Source organism: Orussus abietinus, unplaced genomic scaffold (assembly GCF_000612105.2).
Source record: "Orussus abietinus isolate OABI.00-Male unplaced genomic scaffold, Oabi_2.0 scaffold22, whole genome shotgun sequence".
NCBI classification, from domain to species: domain Eukaryota; kingdom Metazoa; phylum Arthropoda; class Insecta; order Hymenoptera; family Orussidae; genus Orussus; species Orussus abietinus.
Genome location: NW_019394596.1, coordinates 734,751 through 756,090, shown reverse-complemented (window position 1 = coordinate 756,090; position 21,340 = coordinate 734,751). Strand labels below are relative to the sequence as shown.

Below are 21,340 nucleotides of genomic sequence, written 5' to 3'. Positions count from 1 at the left end.
AACCAGAACCTTAGGGTTTCGACGTCGAACTTTATTACAAAACTGAAAAAGAAAAACAAAAATTTCTGCGAGAGTAACAAACTTTTGGCTTATGTGACTAGTTGTAATACTCAGCGGCAATACTAAATTAATGTAATGTGTACAGGTGTCGAGGGCCCGCGGTGTCCAGGGGGTTGGCGAGCGACCGGGTTTCCTTCTAACCCCGAGGACCCTCGTCCTCGTTCTTCTTCGTCCTAGAGGAAATGTCCCCGCCAAGGCGAAGTCACGGTTCCCGACTTTTCGGGCCAACCGACCACGTCGATCGAGGAACGAATAAGCATACGTAATACTCCCACGTAGTCGGTAGTTCGAGGAAACAATGGATTCGCCATAGGCCGAGACAACGGGGCCGTAAATGCGTTCCCAAGCCCTTCTGCGCACGCGCAGGTATCAAACTTCGACTCAACTATCCAGTACGGTTGTTACAAAACTAATTATTGTTTCTTATGTACAGGTAGTAAGGATTACTTCGTATCCACGTGACCGTAAAGTAGTACAAGGAGACATAACGCCGATTCCACAGAAAGTGATATCATCCTAGGATATCTCAGATTTTCGCAGATCTAACGACGTTAGCGCCACTCGCGGAAAACGAGGGAACTCCAATCCTACGTGAGCGAAACATTTTCCACCGACGTAAATGGTCTAAAAAGCTAGTCATATCGCGATTAAGGTACGCAAAGTGAAACGATAATCCACGTATGATATACAGAATGTGATGTTTTCAACGCGATAAAGACTAGCGGGCCCACCATAAGAGGATAACGTATAATTGAAGAACTTCACCGGAAACAGTCTGAACATCTTGGACCCCTAAAATGGAAATATGACTTCAATACACGGCGTTGGATTTCCTTATACTACTTCGTGGATACGACGACTTTCTAGGTAATACAAAATTCGGTCGTCCATCCCCCGCCCTAAGCGCAAGAGGAGGCCAGAGTTCTTTGTTACCGTACATTGAAGTCCCTAACAATGCAAACCATCAACGCAGGAGTACCACGTGTGAGTAAGAATCCTACACAATTTTTATACCCACTTTTTTTCGAGAAATTCTAGCCGAGAGGACGACTGCTCTGATCTAAAAAAAGGAAGAAAAAAAAAGAAAAACGAGACAGGAATTCCAAAAGAGAAGACTTTCCTTTCCTTCGACTAAGTCCCGACGAGGATATTTCCCTCCTCTCGACGAGGACTCGCCAGGATCCTCGGAGGACCAAGCCGACCTTCGTCCCCGCCAACCCCAGTGGTCGGCCGCGTCCTTCCGGACTTATATCCTTATATCTCTAGAAGTAAGATTAAATTTACATTACGAAGTCTTACGCGCACTTTTCCTCACGGCGAGCGAGGGGAAGGGCGAGAGCAAAGGGCACTCCCTAAGGTCCCTCAGGACTCTGGATCGATCCTTTCCCTCCCGCCACCCCCGCCCCTCGGTCGCGGTTAGTCAACGAGGGACGCCGAATAATTTAACTTACCGAGAGAAGGTACATAAATAGTATACACTAATTTACAGTAATGTTTCATAGTCTCTGTCTTGGAAGACACGGTATGGCAGGATTTTTGATTAGGAATATAACGCCCTCCCCCAGGGTCCCGCGCGCCTTCGCCGACCTCGCCAGCGTCGAGGAACACGCTCGTCGACGGTCCTCGTCGCCGAGGACGCATCGCCGGTCTTCGTCTGCCCTCGATAATAAGCGAGATAGAACGCAGCCGGAAGCTACCGTGTGTCTGAAATCCCGGAAGCGGTGGTCACCACCGCGTAGACTGCAGCTAAACGTGTCTCTTTAAGGCGTCCTCTGGGTAATCCGAGTCCTGCAGTCGCGTCGAGAGATATCCCCATACGTGTGTACAACCTCTGACTACTTATTTTCTATATATTACAGGCCTATTGCGGGGTATTTCGCGAGCCGAGCCCCCACCCTGGACGAGGGCGCGTCATTTGGGCTAGCTATGAACGGGTTAAGATCACGGGTCCAAGAGTGAGTTTAAGCAGATCGTCCGGACCACGGACGGGATATTGGATCTGGCCACAAACCAGGAATTCCTAAAAAGTCCCCCCAAAAGGACCCACCCAGGCCTCGGAAAGAACCTACGCTCCATGGATCACGTAGACCGGCCTCGAGGGGGATAATTCCCCGGATTAGGGGTGAATTTCCCTACTTCCTCGTCCCCGACTGTTGTCGGTCTAAACGGCTTCCGACACCTGGACATTCCTAGCTAAACACCGGACAGCTCATCACGCGTCCCCCAGTGGTCCAGAGACACCCCCCGAAAGGGTCTCCACCCTCGGCATGTCTAAGCAAACCCTGCGTCCTGACCTTACAATGGAGCTCCTAACCAGCGACTATGCTCGTGGACCCTATTATTTATAATATCCGAAGGACCGAAAACGCCGTCCTAATCGTGGCGCGGGAAAAGCAGGGCCTCCAGGTGCGCCGACCCTGCGGACGGGATCAGCCTTACCTTATCCAAAGTGAACTACGGCGCTACCAATAAATTGTTAACCACTAAATGTCTCGATTCCATCCGCACGGTCGTCCCTGGGAGAGGTTCCTCCGTCTTCCTATCTAACATCGGGGGCGATACAACGATAAGGACCGGCGTTTCGATTAGGCACGACGAAAAGGGAACCCGGCGCCACGTGGGGGGGTGGCGAGAATCTTCCTATTGCGAACAGATCCGTACTGTTTATTTGAACACATTCTGGGTGTTCCTCTGGGCTTGCGACGCTCCTCGACGCGAGCGATGGCGAAAACTAGGGCTGGACGATATTCTTTAGGGGAGGAGCACAGGTGTATCTCCTTCCGAGAAGGTACGAAAGCCTCGGTGCCGTGCTACGGGGAACCTTGCGCCAGGGTGGCGGGTATTATTGTCGGTTATCTTCGTGTCCCGCGGAATGGCTCGCGAGTTTCGAGTCGCCACGTCGATACATATCGGGGCCTTGTCGACAAATTCGGGGCCCGGTACTCGAGGGTACTCGCAATAATCCCTTGGTACATGCAGTGCTCCCTAGGTGTGCGCGGTCGTCCCAGCTCGCCTTATCAGGAGGTCGAAAAAGGTACTCGGGACAAGCTACGGGACCGATTAGCTCGTACATCGGTTCCGTGATATGTTGTGGCTGTTAAGAGATTTATCGAGCACGGTCGTTCGGTCGCTACTTAGCTCCTGCCTACGTTTTCTGCCAGCGGGGAATCGCGGCTATAATACCATGCGCAGAAAGATACAGGACAATGGACTTGTACATACGCCTAACGACCTTATCAGCGGTTAGGTGGAACGGACGTCTCGTGGAAAATGCCCGCTACCGTCAAAGGGTTTCCAAGACCGCCTCAAAAGAGGACCTTCCAGAGGACTCGGACACCTTGTAAAGGTTCAAATTAAATCTAGGCAAATCTGTGATAAAAGGATCACTTGGACTTAGAGCTATTTCATCTATCACCGGTATTTCTGATGTATATCGAGGTTGACTATACGAGGGTAATGGAAATAATATTAAGATAGAAGAGAGATCGGACAGTTATATGTCGCCCTCGGAAAGGGCAACGCCGAGTGGCGTCTCGCTCTTCATGTATGTCTCGTGGAAATAGGTTTATAAGATATATATACATATATATCTGATTTGTACATCGCGTGTCGATTGACGGACACTCGTCTCGTTAGGGACTCGGATGAACCCGGGACCCTGCCCACCCTCCCTCTTCTTCGTTAGTCAATTTTCCAAGAAACGTCTCGTTCGGGAATCGTTAGACCTAATTCCATTCGTATACAGGTTTCTTATATTAATCGCCGAGTATTTACACCCCCGGTGGTAATCGGTCCCGGTCGACCGATCTAAAAGTCAGCTTGCTGAAAAGAGCTCGACGTGGCGAAAAGTTACGCTATGCATACATATAGATACATATATATATATATATATATATATATATATACTACACCCGTATCTTTAGAAAAAAAAAAACGTCCGTTTCCGGAAGAACAAAAAAAAAATAATCATAAAGAAGACAGGAGAGAATAAATAATCTTTGACACTCGACGCGAGTAACTGTACTTTCATGGAGGATGAGTTATTCTAAGCATTCCTTTCTTTCTCTCTCCCTTATTTTCCGACCGTTCGCTCCTACTCACGTGTACTTCGTCGCACGCACACACGCACGCGCCGAAATGCACCGCTAATAATTAACAAATTACACGCAAGAATCCCTTTCCAAGTAAACCCGACTGTGGACGAACAAAGAGACCCTTTCAAAGAATTTACGTTTCAAGGAAAAATAATAAAATAAAATAAAATAAGGAGCTGCACCGTTCGCGGGCATTTTCTCACTCAGTGGATTTGGCGAAACGTCGGTACCATTGACTCTCCCTCTATTAAAATGTCCTTATTGTTGCTTTTCATCGTCTTACCGCCAAACCCCCCCGCGACATGAAGCACTTTTCTTAGTTAGAGGATAAAGAAAAAAGAAAAAGAAAAAAAAATGGGGAAAATGAAGTCGTGGTCTCTGTAGTCACATGTTCAACCGTTTGAGTTCTAGGGGTAATTGAAAAACCAGTGTCGAAAAAATGCCGAACAACCCTACAGCACTCGCTATTTCAATAGCTCTAAGAACACCGTCAGTCGTCCTTACCGTATTGGATTATTTTTTCGACATGAAATCCACACCGTTCATAATGTACCTTATTTCTTCGACATGAAATCAAAATACTACTAGAATTCCGACATAAAATCCATCCCGTTCATAAAGTACTTTGTTTCTTCAACATGAAATCTGATAATCGCGATCGCGCTACTTGGGACTCAAACAGTTAAATGGCATCGCATAATGCATTTCCTATTTATTTCCATTCATTCTCGGTTGCGTCGCGCACGAGCGTACGGAAAGTTCAATTGCGCACCTCTCCACGGTCAGGCTCGATCCAAGGGAACGTACTACTATAAATTGAAGGAAACGTTCTACGTGACCGAAAATGAAACCGGTACCCTGTTGTCGGCGCGATTACCTATTTATACCCGTAATCGCGACTTTCATGCCGAACGAGAAAACGCGACACGGCGTTCCGCGTTTTTTAAGGCACTATACGGTCCATCGTCCCCCCACGTCCGATTAAAATCTAAAATATTTTACATACGGTGCACCGTGTCATGCGCCACGGGTTAATTACTCTGTACATTTCGTCTATACAGGAGCGAGGTGCATATGTACACGTGTGATCTGCAAAGAGTTCATTTCCCTATCCTTCCTTGACGAGAGCAGACCGTCGTTCAAAGCGATGACTAGGTGTTCGCGACGTCGAAGTCAAACCCCCCGAAAAAATAAAATAAAATAAAGGAATAAAAATAAAAATAAAAAACAAGAAAAGCGGAGCCCTGATATGCCCTGAAAAGTCATTTGAGCACTTCGAAGGACTTTGTGATGTACGAGCCGAGCCCAAGATGCAAAAATGGAGCTCTAATGGCCCTGGCTAATCGTTAGAGCGTCATTCGATTTCGGGCCATTTTGCGCACATAAATCGAACAGCAGTCGGCAGGACTCGCCTAATTCCTCGAGCATAATCAAATTCAATCCTAACGTATTGATCTTAAATAACGAAATGAAATTTCATGCGGTCCGATTGTTAGGGTCAATTGTTATTTAGGGTTAACAGGGTAGGATATGAATCTAGGATGAATTCGGTAAGGGCGATTTCAGCTCAAACGACTAACCAGGGCTCGCCTATCCTAGGAATTGTACCGACAAGCGTTTCTTCTACGACGCGAATATGATGTATAGAATTAGGCTAATTCCCGAACACGGTAACTTCGTGTCGACTTATGCTCGGACAGATCACCAGATACGAGGTATACATTCGATAAGTAACGGCGAACAGACGGAAACGATTGTGAACCGACCTCGACCACCGAGACGGTCCTTACCCGTAAACGTCGTTCGATGATCAGAAGAGAAGAACCGGAAAAAGTGGTAATGTATCGAAGGAAACTTCTCCACCGAGCTTAGGTGCTCGGAAAGCATCATCGAGGGACCCGGAGAAACGGAAGCGAGAAAATCAGACCCCCTTCCGATCCACCATGTATCTAATCAGAACCCATGAATGGATTTCTATATCCTCAGCCGAGCGCTTCGGCGAAAGGAAGACCTAACTGCTCTAAATCCTGAAACCCTGAGATATGAAATAATCACCCCGCAAATTTATACAAAGATTCGAAGCGACCAGTAGATAAGAGTGCTCCGAGAAGCTCCTCGCGGTCGGAAATCAGCGAAAAAGATTTCCTTCGATTTCGTACAATAAACAACAAAGTCAAGTAACCGAGAGTGTCGATCGGCGTTAAAAAAATCGTCACAATCGGTTTCGATGATTTCCAATAATTTCCAGCTGATTTTTCATTACGGGTATCAAAATCCACGATTTCTAGTTGAATAAAAACCCCTCGGAGTTCTCTACCTCGAGGGAAAGAGATATCTACACGAATGGACATTCCGTATCTTTCGCCATAATTCCGCCAAAAAGGGTCCTTTCTTATCATTAGTCGAGCCCTAGGAGCCCTCGATTCGGCCGAACGATATCCTCGCACGAAAGCTATTATCTATTATCTCCGCCTTCTCCTTCGCGACGAGGAGAGCTTCTCCCTCGCCGGACCGAGGATAAGTGAACCGCGTAATTATGTATGTACACACGGGCGCACTTTTCTTATCATTTTCTCTTTTGTTTTTTTTCCCCTCTACCTTTCCTTTCCGTCCGGCGTGAGAAGACGCCGCAGAGCGCGCACACAAATGTCTTTCCGCCTGTCGAGAAGCGACCCGGTACACGCTACTGTACATTCCCCGACATAACATTAACGCGTATATACATATTACATATTGCATGTTGCATTGCAGAAGTCAACTCGCAGGATCATCCCCAAAGGCGGTGCCAGATCGCGTCCAAAGTGTTCCAAAGCGTCCCCGACGATGCATCCTCGCACAGACACATCCAAAACACCTGTTGCGCCCTCGCCAAGTGATATCCCGAGGAAAAATCACGGGTGACAATAAACAAAAACGAAGAGATTCAATACAAACACCTGTCGGATGCTCTTCGCGAGCTCCACTCGTATCTACGTTGATCCGCGTTTATACCGCAGTTTCATTGGAGATGCTTTCTACCCTGAGTACTCTTATCATCTTTGGCATGTAACGTGACACGATGGTATGATAGAAAATATCCTCAAAGAAAGAAAAAAAAAATATAAATAAATAAAAAAAAATCAAGCGCGTGTTCAACAATTCTTTTTCCCTTTGTTCTTATGCATCGAGGATGCATCCAGGATGCACCGAGGAATCAACGAGGAATCCTCTCGATCGCGACCACCGTCTTTGAGCAGGACTGCAATTTACCACCAACGTGGGGAGGTGAATTGTGGCTAATTACTTTCATGAGGTCGTATTCGCGCGTGCCGTGGAAGAAAAAAGAAAAAGAAAAAAAAAAAACAAGCAAGCGGAAATCCACGCGACAAGGAACTCTGATGCGAGCGAACTTAAAACCGTCAGTCGTTTCTCGCTGTTGTGTAGTGCGTCTCTAGCGAGTTTCTTTGTGTTATATCCTTTTGTCTCTCCCTCGATATCCTTTTCAAGGTGGGCGGATTGGACGCGGGCATCGAGCCGAGGCCCGTGTCTTTTGGTTGCGATTAAAGTTAACGGAGTTTGGGGCCCCCTTGGCCAGAGGTGCAATTAGACTTGCAAAGTCAGGACGAATGAGAACCACGCGGTTGGTCGGAGCGTTTGGACGCTAGACGTCGATCGGCTATCTGGTCTGATAAGAGATACCATCCTTGACCCCATCGGAAAGTACTCCGAATCTGATGCGGAACCATCCTCGAGACTCCCCGAGAGATGCATGCCCCTCGTGCAGATGGTACAGAGGAGTGTCTCCTTTCCAAAAATTCCGAAATTTACCAAAGACCCTTCGGTCGCTCATGAGGAAAGGGGCAATGGCTCGATTTCTTGGCTTAATCGCTTATCAGGAATTAACCCTTGATATTGCGATCGACCGTCTATCGGGTTAGCGCGTCCAAACGCTCCGTACGACGTCCTAGCTGTCCATCCCATCTCTCCCAAGACTCGTCGGCGCTGGTCAAGGGTCTAACGCCTCCTCGAGAAATACCTAGGCAGATGGAAATAACCGAAGGAAACGTTAAATAGAGTTAAAGGCTAGTTACACGCTAAATTAAATAGAGCCCTTACGCGTCTAATTACGGGCTAACTTAACGGCTACTCGCCCGGAATCCCCTGGTCTCCGTCCGTGGGGCTCCGAACGTTCCGCAAAGTGCGCAAGCTAGGGGGTGGAACGTCGAGGTGACGGACCCCCACGGAGAGGAGAGCTTAAGCGGGGTCGAAGGAACGGATGAAGACCTTAGACTACCAGGAAACCGGCGAAACGCCCCTCCAAATGATCCACGATCTTCCTTGAGCAAAATATAAAGAGACTCACAAGCGACGCCGGTAAGATTTAACTCATCCAACCCATGCGAGAAAGGAATAGAACTCTCCTCGTGGCAAAGGACGGCATGTCACGAGAAAATTGCGATGCTTCGTCGGTTTCCTGCTTTCTCAGGTCTCCGTCTTCTCGCCCGGTGAAGAAGAACATGTGTCAAGAGCCGACAGCCACCGCGATCGAGGAGTGACTCACGAGCGTCCGACATAGACGAGAAGGCAGTTCGCCGTCTTGGTCATTCGGTTGGACGTCTCCGCCGTCCACTCGAAGGAAAAATGGGCGTCCGTCGCTTGGTCCAAGGACCGAAGCGAAATAGAAACGCTAGCCTGGTGGCAACGGGCCCGAAGGGCGAAGTCGCCGTCAATGCGAAGACCTGGAGCGGAGCCGGGTCCTCGTCGTCAGGAAAGAACTATGAATACAGACTGGTGAAAGCGTAATAATCGATTTTCCGGCATAGACGAAAATGAAAGTGATTCTCGGGTCCGATCGGACCGCGACGTCCGAGGCGTCGACGTCGTGGATCTCCTCTGGATGTCGAAAAGCTCCCGCGGACGACCCAGGTTGGGAGGATGTCGAGCTCGAGTCGACTCTCGGCCTCAATCCAGACTGACCTGAGTATATCTTTGTACCTTGAGAGCCCCGAAGGCTCGCCTCGAGATAATGGAGGCCGGAGCGTTCCTGGTGCGGGGCCCGAAGTCGGCCTCAACCGGCCCTCATCTGTCCAGGGGTATGTCCTCGGCGTTGGACACGTTGCCCAGATACTGGAAGCCGTTCTTGAAGATGCGCCCACGGCTGGTCCCGGCTTTGGTCTGGTCCAGGAGGGTCACGTTGTCCTCGAACTCGCGCACCCACCTGGCGGTCTCGTTGCCCCAGTGGAACCTGATGAGCGCGGCATGGTGGTAGACCTTCTTGATGCCCAGATTCCTGACCTCGACACCTTCCTCCGAGTGGTAGAACGAGCTCTCGCAGAAGTCCTGCCCAAGGAAGGGCTCCAGCTCCGCGACGATCTGCATGAATGTCGGTCGGTCGCAGGGCCTCCACTTGAAGCACTTCTCCATGATCTTGTGCAGGTTCTCCGGACAGTTTCTGGGTATGTTGAGGGTGCCCTTGCGCAGGACGTAGTTAAGGACCTCCTCGTTGGCCAGGCCCTGGTAGGGTATCTCGGCCAGGGTGACGATCTCGTACAGAACCACCCCATAGGACCACACATCCGAGTCCGAGGTGAAGACCCCATCGGACAGATTCTCCGGGGCCATCCACCTGATCGGCAGCAGGCCCTTCTTGCCGATCTTGTAGTAGTCGGTCTCGTAGATGTCCCTCGCCATGCCGAAGTCGCCGATCTTGCAGACGAGGTCCTTAGAGATCATGCAATTGCGGGCGGCCAAGTCCCGGTGGACGTATTTCTTCGACTCGAGGTAGGCCATGCCATCGGCGATCTCCGCGGCCATTCTGAGGACGCGAGCCGCGTCCGGCACCCGGTGGGTGTCGCGTATCCTCCGCAGGTAGGTCTTCAGGTCGCCGTTCTCCATGAGCTCCATTATGACGAAGGGGGGGTTCCCGATCGACACCACCCCCAGAAGCTTGATTATATGGAATGTCGAGAAGTTCTTCATGACGGACGCCTCGTTCAGGAACTCGTTCTTCTCCCGCTCGTTCGCCGCCTCGGAGATGGTCTTTATGGCGACGTCCTCCGTGCCGTTGAGCCGACCCCGATACACCATTCCAAAGTTACCCAGGCCCAGCTCCTCGAGGATCTCCACGTCCTCCCGGGCCACTTCCCAGCTATCGATCACGTACTTCGTCTCGATGTAGTCCGGGTTTACGCTGGCGATGAGTCGCTCCTGCGTCCTCTTCGCCCGTCGTCTGCGTAGGATCAGGATGACCGTCACCGTAGCGACGGCGAGGGTCGTAAAGGTCAGCACGAGCACGATCACCATCAGAATCGCGTTGTCGCTCTTCAGGCCCACCGAGAAGTAGATGATCTTCGAGAAGTCACCCTCGCCGGCCAGAGACACGGATCTAACGCGGATGCCGTATTTCCCCGGACTAAGGTTCTTTATGTAATGAGCGTGCCGCTTCTGCCGGAAGCTCGTCTCGGAGAGGCACTCCGTGCTCTTCTTGGCGTCCTTTACGTCGAGGTTGGTGTACTCGACGTGGTACGCCACCGTCAATCCGTTCGGCTCGTTGGCCGGGTCCCATGTGAAGACGACGATGGAGTTGTTCGACACCTGGACCTTGGGGTTCCTCACGGTGTCGGCGTTGGGCCTCTTCTTGGTTCTGACGCTCGTGTACTCGACCGGGGAGCACATCTGGGTCCCGTTTCTGCGTTTGTATCCACAGGCCGCGACCGAGATCGTGTAGAGGGAATAATGGCGCAGCCTCTTCAGGGAGTAAGAGCCATTCCGCGAGCTAGCGTTGAAGACGAACGAGTAGTACGTACCATTATGGATCCTCTCCGGGAACTCCTTCAGGAACCCACGCTCGCCGGAGTAGCAATAATTCTTCCGGCCGGGGGACAAGTACCCGATGGTCGCGTTCTCGTGGCAGAAGATCTCGAATTTCTTCGGGGCCGGGGTCTTCGGGGCAGATTCTTTGGAGCAGCAGGACTCGGGCTCCGACTTGTTCGTCCTGGCCTCCATCGTCGTTGCCTTCGTGGTCACCTCCTGCGCCCCCTCGTCCTCCGGCTCGCTGATGAGACCGTGCTTGCAGTAGTCCCTCGCCGAGAGGAACTCCTCGTCCTCGGGGCGAATGTACCCGTTTATCATGTAGTACCCAATGGGCCCGTTCGGGAACTCCGGAGGTTCCCATTTGACGAGGATCTCGGAGTCGCTGACCGGGAAGGACGCCACGTTGGTCGGCACCGAGGGCACGTCGCTGTCCGTCCTGAAGAAGATGATCTTCGACTGGCCGACCGGGGCGGCGAAGGAGCGCTCGTTCCTCGCGGTGAAGGTCTTCACGTATACCCCGTACATCGTGTAGGGCTCCAGGTCGGTGATCAGCTTCGACACCGAGGGCCTGGTCGTAGTGTCGACGTCGACGATCTGCCAGGTGTTGTTGCCGCAGGCGTTCGCCTCGAAGCTGATGTTCCTGTTCTCCGTGGGGATGTAGTTGAGCAGATAACCGAGGAGACGCTGACCCTCCGGGGGCTCGTAGCTGTCCCAGGCGAGGTGGGCGAAGCTCGAGCCCATCTCCTTGACGGTGATGTTGATGTTAACGACGTCGCAGGCCACCTTCTCGCCGTTCGACTCGGGCTGCACCTCCAGGTCGGAGAAGTTCGAGATCCCGACCATCCTCCCCAGGTGCTCGATCTTCGAGAGGCACAATTTAGGATTGTAGTGGAAGAACAGCCTGCCGTTCTGAATCTCGATCTGCTGCGACTCGGGGAACAGCTCCGACAGGTTAGGATTGTCCAACACGACCAGGCTCGCGTTGTTCATGTCCAGCTTCTCGCCCTTGATGACGCGCAGCTTCTTGAAGAATCCAAGGCTCGTTATCGGGAAGGAATGCGTGATCTTCAGGTAGTCCGTGATCTCCTCGATCAGGCCGAAGGCGTCCGTGAGCTCGTTGACGATGTTCGGATTGCCGTTGCGAATCTGGAACTCCAGGGCACCCTTTATCACCGTCGTCCCCCGGAAGGTCTGCGCGTCCGAGATGTGCCTGATAATGGCGCCCTGGCCGATCTTCCGACAGCGTCCCTCGCAGACGCGACACATCGTCATCTGAAAAACAGACATCGGGTCAAACAATTTCCAAGACCGATTCTCTCACACCTTAAGGGTACTATCAAGATCCAACACCATAGACACACATGGTATTACCCACACGCTCTTTCGCTGCTCAAGGGGACGCGAAATTCCCATCAAAGAATTCTCTCGTTAATGAAACCTTTTCTCCAAACTGGACGTACCAAATCGATTTAAACTTAACAATACAAACACGGAGGTTAATTCATGAAATTTCAATGTCTAAAAATATCTTCACAGATACTTTAAAAAATCTCTTATAAAGCATTCAATTTCGCGAGGGTCAGGACACCTTCATTACAGCCTTAACGCATTAAACGCTGCAAAGAAACGATTCGGTACACTCAATTTGGAGGATTCATGAATTTGGAAATTTGGAAATTTGGAAATTTCATGAATTTCATGAGCAAGACATCGGATGTCACTTAAGCATCCCCTTAATAGCGGAATAAAAATTCCTTCGATAACCGAATAGGAAAATATGAAATTCGACGAAGCCTAAAACCCAAGGGGGACTCAACCCTCTCCTGGGAACCGTCTAACGAGTCGTCTCCAGAATTCGTTCGTCGAGGATCCGCAAAAACGGAGAGAGCCGGGTGCAGAAACGGACGTTAGGGCCCGGCGTAGGCGATAAAGTCGGTGCTTACATTATTTTCGTCGACATCGTCCTCGAAGCCGTCCGGGCACTGAGTGAGGCACGAGCCGTTAAACGGCCGCCACTTCTGCTCGTCGTCGTACCTTAGCGGTATTCTTAGATGATTCATTCTGAGGCACTCCTCCTTACTGATGCACCGCCTCGACAGGTACGCGAATCTGAAAAGGGAAACGAGCGCCAAATAAAGCGTAAACCAACGCCTCGCGAGAGAATTCCCTCTTCCCTTCTCTTTTTTTTCCCCCTCGCCCGTTTATCCCCTCCGCCGAAAGGTGTGCGATGGGGAAAAAAAAAGAAAAAAAAAAATGGAGAGAGAGAAAAAGGTGAGGAAGGATGACAAAAGAAGAAAGGAAAATCTACGACCTCGGGGAGAGCCAAGTTAATATGTCGCTTAACGACGTACCCGTTGGATGCTGGAAACGAGCGAACGGCGGAATGCGCGTGCAATTACGTCACGGTCACGTAATCGACACATGCGAAGGCAATGCGTATACACAAAGTCGAGGGAACGGCACTGACTAACGTAATAACGCGGCGTTATGTATACGGCCGATTGGCGGAAAATCGGCCGAGTGGCCTCCTCGTGATCTTTCCCAGATTCCATTACGAAGGTACTTGAACGCAATCGCACCCTAAGAGTGTTTTAGATTTCCCTGTAACATTGCTCCGGATAAGTGTACGTGCACATAGGTTTACATAGGACTGGCATCGTGGCTCGTTAATGCAATGCAAGTCTTAACGTTAAGTGGAAACGCGTACGCGGAATGGCGAGGCCTGTTATCGAGGAGAGCCGTGTACAAAGCGGGGTAAGCTCGTTGAAAAACAAGTGCGCATAACCGTGACATTGTACGAGCACCCTACTTCTAGATGTAAATCGAACTTCCTAGTAACAACCAGTCGAAAACAAGCGGTCATAAAGGCACCGTACACCCAGCTGCTCTGAGTCACACCTCGACGTTGGCGGCTATCACCGGAGCAACCTCTGAAAGTGCCACGACATATAAACCATCGTTCCTCCAGTACGCGAAGTACGCCGAGTAAATCGACCCCTCGAAATAGCTCATAGATTCCTAGGAACGCGAACGTTAATCGACGATCGACCCCTTTCGAGGGCTGTCCGATAAGACGAGGGTGAAACGATTGCGAAGAACCTAGCGCCGTCCATAACAGTAATTAGAATTTAATCCCCACCGATAAGGGCAGATCCTCCCGACATAAGAATATACAAAAGAAGCCTGAGGTCGGAGATATTAAGAAAAAAAAAAAATAAAAATAAATAAATAAACGAAGGTGACATTTCCCCTGGTTGGATGTTTTCCACCTGCACGATGCGTGTGTCTACCCTGGAATTGGGAACGAGCGCGTTGGATTATCAGTCAGAATAAGGTGGCCAATGCCGGGTGGATAAGGAGTATCGGGAAAAAAAAAATAAAAATAAAAATAAAAAGGGCATCCGGGTGCTTACAATTCCGTCGGACAGCGTTCCATGCATCGGCCTTCGTGCCGATAGTGCTTGCAGACATAGCAGTCGCTATCAGTGGGACCTCGACACTCTCCCAGGCACTGGCTGTGGCAATTCGTCGGCCCCGTGTCCTGGCAATACTGGGCCGACCAGCAACGTCCTCCGGGACACTGCGAGCAACCTGCAAAATGACATCATCCTGGATCAGGGCCACGGAGTCTGGGGAATCGCTTTTGCAAGCGCACGCGCCAGGAGACCGTCCCTCGGCGCGTTAACGACGGGGTGATAACGCGTTATCGTGCCTCCTGAAGGCCCACCAAGTAGCGCAAAGCTATGCCAGGTCTCGTTCAGACTGGAACCCGCCTTGAGAAGCCGAATTACCACACTGACTCTCCGTCTTAGCTCAGAAGTTGCGGCGAAATTCGAACATCTGACTCATCGATCGGGTTAACCTCAAAGGTCGGGCAGGCCGGTCAAGAGCCACGTGGCCGCGGACGTCAAACGCTAACGGCCACCTCTCGCTGCCGAATCGGCCATACGGCCAAGGGGAAATAAATTTCCATGAATACTTTTTAACGAGGACTAAACGACGCCGACATATACACGCCGCCGGCAACTTTGTACACGCTTTGCTCCCCTACTTCTTGAACAGAAAACGTTGTTTAATCGCGGCATGCGGCAGGGAGGGGCTGCGAACTTTGAGCCTTCGGCAATCGCCGTTAACAAACCGACGGTTTCGCTCCTACGTGGTCGTATTGTCGTTTATTAATTTATTAAAGGGTTCCTAGGGGTCCCTCGCGTGTAACATCCTCGAGACCCTTCCACGGCGGCCGGGCCAGGATGCGACGATAACCGCGTTAAATGCGTTAAAAGCGAACAAAAGCGAAACGACAATAATCCTAGCCCCCCTCGGTTCCGGGACAATGTCTCACGCGGTTATCACACCTTACGACACCTCTCGCCGAGTGGATTTCCCCGAGTTAACGATAACGTGGAAGGGAAATAGAAAACGAAAAGAAGATAAAAAAAAAGGGAAGAAAAAAAAAACGAATGATAATTTCATAGAGACCGGTTCATAAATGCAGGGAACAGGTTCCTAGAGTCTCGCATGAGTTCCCGCAGAGGGGAGGCCCCCCTTATCGGTTGTTCGAAGGTTCGTTCCAGCAGGGCGCATGCGCAACGCAGAGCAGCGCGCCGACCACCAGGAGGAGGCCCTGAGAGAATTCTCGCGCGGTTTTCCTCCGACACGCCCGGGATAAATGCATTCTCGTACCTGGCCGAGTGCAAGTGCATTCGCCGATGCCCTGGCTAGGTATCCACGTGGAGGGTTTAGATAAGAATATTGGCGGACCACTTCGGAGCAGGGCTTGGCACCCCAGGGTACCATCGTTAACGGTCGGAAAAAGTAAGACGGCCAAACGTCCCATGGAAGTTCCAAGAGCACCCGAAACACGAGTGACGGACCCTAAGTACTGATTTCGGGTAATGAAAATGCGCCAGTACCCTGATCAGAGATCCTTGTCTAGGAGCGGAAATTCAGAGCCGGTACCGAACTACGTATCAAAGGAGTGCCCGCTCGGATTACTTACACGAGTCGAGCCTCGGTCGAGAAATAAACTTCGGTTGAAGTGCAATTTGATTCGGGGATAAGGAAGCGCAATCACGAAGTAATTAAAGGGCGCGAGGGTCGTAACCCTCGGCCACACAAGAGCGAGCCGGAACGAGAGCCGTCTAAAACGTTCTTAAACGTTCATAGACATTCAGAACGTATACGTTATAAATGTCGTTCGGAAACGTTAGAAAAATAGTACACCCCGTACGAATAAAACTCTTGCAAGGAAAATGGTAGAAAATCTGGATTTTTTTTTTTATAAACAGGGTAGCGGAGGATAATTTCTTTTATAGGGTGCGCGGCATCTTCTCGAGAAAGACGATCTTCGGATGCACCTGTGACACGAAATCCAAGGACTTAATTATTCATCTATTCGTCTCTAAATTTCCGGGTTCGGGAACGACCCCTGGGGGACGCGGCATCCCCGGTATGTCGGCCTTCGACGACGACGTTCTTCGGAGATCTCGAGCGAGCGACGAGATAATCGTCTCCTTGGCACCGGCGATGTGCAGCCGGTGCGGACATCCTCTAATCCAGTCCGAGGGGAAAAATGGATTTATCCTCGGTGCCGCGTTACCGTGTTCCCCCCGCGGAGATAAGCGCAGCCGGTGGTACCACCAGGCATCCCGTAAATCCTCGGCGGCGATAACGCCGCGGTTGGAAACCACGGTGGACCGCGATACCGCGCCGATACTCCTCTCTCGTCGGTATCGCGAAATTCCTTGACCCGCCATTCGCGCACATAACGAGAGGAAGGAAATCGAAAAGCCGTCAAACAATTGGCCAGGAGGCGAGAACCGAACAGCTTCGACTCATTAGGCTTATAAACCGTTTCTAATGTTTCCGGTACGCGGGATACAGATTTAAATGTGAAATTAAATCCCGTTAATACCGAACGATCTACTAGATTATCGCGATAATTACTGCGATCGGTGTCACTTGATGCGAATCAAGAAAATGAAGAAAAAAGAATAAATAAATAATAGTCTCCACCAGCCCGTGGGAATCATTCCCCGTCGTCTCCGGACGAGTAATCACGGACTCCCCGGGTCGCGGTCCCGAGGAGAACGTCCCGATGCATCGCAAGACCACGTAGTGGACGTCAAAAAAGATATCCCCTGAATTTCCCACCAGGTGTGGGTGGGCGTCCCACATTATCCCGACATTAGCCCAGTCTCTCCGGTGTCCCTGTTTAGTCAAGCGCTTACTAGGACAAGTCGTGAGCATGTTCTTGTTATCCTCGATGTACTTGTCCCCGGCGACGACGATGGCGTCCCAGTCGAGGGTGTTCGTGTAACAGAGATTCGGATTCTTCTCGATGCGCACCCCTCCTCTCGAGATCTTCCTCAGCTTCTTCAGATCGATCTGCGAACCGTCTACGTGTCCATCATCGAGGGGCAGAAAAACTTAGGCATTACGAGAGGGGGGGTCAAACGGCCGGTTAATTCGAGTAATTGATTAACGTCAGTTGACCCCGGGGATCAAGTAGGCTCGGTCGGAGTAATTAAAATAAGTCGTCGAGAAGCCATCGGTGGCCGAGCTTTGATTCCGCGTGGGAATCCCAATTGGGCTCTTGACTAGGTCACAGAGCCGATTGGCGATACGTGACGCGTCTACGCACTTACACACCCCGTATACGTAAAACCGATCTAGAAAGAGATCCGATGCCCGATTACAGCCTCGGACACCACTTCCTTCTACATGATCCGATCGAAAAGGCCACCGGGGATCAATTGGCACCGGAGTACGAGAGATTTCACCTACGTCTCTCCGAGTTCGACCGCTCGTTTTTAATCCCCCTCTCGGGTGACACCACCTCGCCGATACATCCGGAACCCACTCCCCCGTTAAGTAACGCGTCCCTCTTTCCAAGGGAACTCCAACTTTCGACGCCCCGAGCCAGTTAAGGCTCATGACGCACCAGAAAAAAAAATGAAAAAAAAATATCGCGGATACCGAAATAAGAAACCGCGTCGAGCGCGATTCCTCGACATCCGGTATATATCCTGGACTTCCGTCAAAGTCGGAGCCTGGTCGACGAAATAATTCGGTTAACACTAGAACTACCAAGACCAGTCAAAATGACTGTTTTCAAATGGCCCATCCTATACAAAAAAAAAAAAAAAAAAATCCGCCGGTAGTTCTAGTGTTAAACGCCCGGCACTTGTTCCCCGGAGTACATGCATTACATTAGACTTGCGCCCCATTTCCCACCCTGAGATAATATGCCCCCTACCTCAATTTACGCGACGCTTTTATTACGCGATAAAAGTTGTATAAGCTATTTGAAATAGATACGTATTTTTAAAATTATATTATACGTGCTAGCCTGCCATTTCCAATACTTTTGCCCTTCGCCCTGACAGGCTATATTTACGCGAGTTTCATTAGCGTAAAACGAATCCACGTGGAGTGGATACTCCGCGTAAATTGAGGTAGGGGTGTAGATTGGTCGATTCAAAGAGATATGCATTGCGACAATAAAATCCCGGGATCAAATACGTCCGAAGAAATGTCGAATCGAGTAAACGGAATTCGTTAAAATCGAGGTGAATTTTTTTTTTTCTCTGCGAAATAAATATTTCTTGCAATTGTACGTGGTCCAGGTAACGAAATAAATGTGAACAAAAAAAAATATATATATATAGATATAAATTTGTTTCGGTCAAGCAATATTTTCTCAGGGTAGGTGAAGGCGCTCTCAGGGGATCTCTTTCCACGAGGGCTCGAGAGGAATTACCTCGTGCAGATTCTGCATCTCGTAGACCATGAAGGCGTAGTCCGTAAGGAGGACGTCCCCGCGGATGACCTCCAGGTTCGGGAGGAGGGTGCTGAGGCTCTTAAGGCCGTTAACCCTGTAGATAAGGAGATACCCGGTGATCTCCCGTAGCTCGGGGAAGGTCGCGTTCTCGAAGTCGGTCTCGATGTTCTTCTCCATCAGGACGATTTGCAGGAACCCCTCGATAACGCGACAGCCCTTAAGGATCGTCAGGTACTCGACGTTGTTCCTTATGTCGATGCTCTGGCAGATACCGTCGCCGATGGTCACGTTCTTGAACTTGTGGCCCTTCTCTCGCACCTCCTCGCTCGACTTTACGCTGGGCTTCGGCAAGTTGGACGAGATCGACTTCTGCGAGCTCTTCCTCGACGACGTTTCCATGGAACTGCTTGAGAGTAACAGAAAAACCGAGACCGTTGGGTAGAACATACTCGGAAGACCAATCGCGCGGGCTAACGGACAATTATCTTAATCGCTCGACTTAAAGCTAATTACCGTGACGCGGGTTACACGCACGTAATCGCGGATTTCGCGGATACAAATCGTGCCAACTCGATTGGCGCGGACCGGGCTAGGTATGCGAACAGGGCCCCGATTCGCGAGTTCGCGTGGATTTCTTTTTTTTTTTTTTTTGCATACGAATTGGCGCATTGAAATGGCACACCACGTGGAGGCTCGTTCCCGAGTTTATTCCTCTTCGCGTGAATCGGATAATTAGCGGATTATTAATTACGGGGAAAAGCGTGGAAAAAAAAAAGAAAACCGAGGGGCCATTTCCTCGATCCGACAAGTTAACATCGATATCGTTCGAGTCATTGAACACACGGGTTTAATAAAGTAATCACCGTCGGCTTTCCATTAACGAGGGAGTAATTGGAGCGGACAATTAACTGGTATTTTAAACGAATGGTGCGAACCTGTATTCCAACCGTTCAAGCAAAAATCCGTACATTCGGATCTAAGATGATAAAATGTGTTTTACTTAAGCGAGTCAATGCACAAAGCTGAAAATTTCCGCTCGCGTTTCGCAACGGCTTCGACACGTGCGGAGCGTCGCGGAATCGTTTTCGTAAGGCAGACTTTTCCTCGAGTGGAATCGGCCAGACCGAATAGTCAAAGGAGCGTGTTCGGGTTACCGAGAGTACTGATAGATATATTAACTCCTTCGCTACGACGGGTGACTACAGTCACCGTACGTTTGGTCCAATATTGCCTGCACGGTCAGACGAATCCCGCCCATATGTCGAAAAGGCTTCGTGTTCAAGGAGTTAACCGAACCATGACAGACTCGGGAACTTTCTCCCACAGAATTTAGAAACAAACATAGGTGAAATAGAAGCGCAAAAGGACAAGAAAGTTCCCCGAGAATTCTCCACATTTTCCTACCGCCTTAAACCATACTAAATATTCAAATTGCTACCATCCACGTTCTATCGCGCGTCACATATTCCTCATTCTTAGCCACGAGATAAGTACCCGCGATATGCAGAGAAGACCGAGACCTAGAAACCATATTCCTATCCCACGTTCAGAAATATTCCCGGGAATAATGCTTGTCGAAAACCCCGGAAAAAAGAGACAAGTACGTACAAAGTCCCCTCTTCTCTCCAGAACATGGTCTAGCGTTTGAAAGCCATACAGTAGACTCCCTTAAAACGCGAGTTCTTACAACGGGAATTCCTATAACGCGTCAAAAATATTCCGACTACCGTTTTCATACAACGCGATTTTCCTCGCACAACGCGCCGAATAACGAAACACATTGTGCGCTTTAAACGGGAAAAATTCTCGTACATTAAAAAAACCCCCCGCGTTTGGAAACCACATGTAAAAAAAATACCACGTTCGAAACTCATATTTGAACAAAAAACCACGTTTGAAACCACATTTTGAAAAAAGAAAAAAAAACACCCACGTTCGAAACCCGAGTTTTCCAATAAACCCATTCGCTCCACCGCCACCCCATGGGGCGCGCCCGGGCGTGACTGCAATTACCTCTGTCCGTCGATGGCGCGTTCGCTCCTGTACACGCAGGGCTCGGCCTCGTCCAAGAAGTAGTTCTCGAGGTCTACGAGGTCGAGGTCGGTCCTTGGCGGCTCCTCCTCCTCGTAGGGGTCGAACTTGCCGTGGGTAAGTTTACCGGGTAGCATCCCGGGAGCGTCGCGAGAGTGCCCCTGCCGGCACAATGCCACGGCCAGTAGACAGTGCAGCGCCAGCAGGACGGGCCACGTCCCGGCGGCGTTTTCGCGCCTCGCGGCCGTCTGCGCACGCGCGGTCCTCATATCTCGTCCCGTCCTGGTCCCGCCTCCGGCCCGAGGGTCTCTCCCTCGCGGCTAGTCGACGCCGCGCGTCCACCTTACCTCGCGGTAGCCGGTCACTCGGTCGGTCAGCGGTCCTTGGCGCGGGCTCTCGGGCCCATGGCTCCCCGGAGAGCCGAGGACGCGTCCGCGGGCCGGACGACCTGCCGCCTCGGAGCGCGGTCGACGAGTGCGCGACCGGTCGGCCGCTCCGCGCCCTCGGGCGGCGGGGTGGGGGGAGCCGGTCGCCGCGTCTCTACGCGAGTACCACTGGCGAGCGGGTTCGGCGCACTGCC

The 21,340-nt window shown here is 50.7% G+C and overlaps 1 protein-coding gene across 2 annotated transcripts; it reads right to left on the bottom strand.

Moving 5' to 3' along the window:
• Nucleotides 1-10: 10 nt before the first annotated feature.
• On the bottom strand, nucleotides 11-21,260 carry LOC105701993 (insulin-like receptor). 2 transcript variants are annotated; one of them, XM_012429165.1, is made up of 6 exons: nucleotides 20,743-21,260; nucleotides 18,709-19,135; nucleotides 17,177-17,333; nucleotides 14,360-14,537; nucleotides 12,890-13,055; nucleotides 11-12,218 (listed from the first exon to the last, which is right to left on the bottom strand). In XM_012429165.1, exons 1-6 carry the CDS (start codon nucleotides 21,027-21,029, stop codon nucleotides 9,213-9,215), a joined length of 4,221 nt encoding a protein of 1,406 aa, XP_012284588.1. In that variant the 5' UTR covers nucleotides 21,030-21,260; the 3' UTR covers nucleotides 11-9,212. The 2 variants fall into 2 exon arrangements, with proteins under 2 accessions (XP_012284588.1, XP_012284589.1); XM_012429166.1 differs by having other exon boundaries at nucleotides 18,709-19,132.
• Between the last annotated feature and the right edge of the window lie 80 nt (nucleotides 21,261-21,340).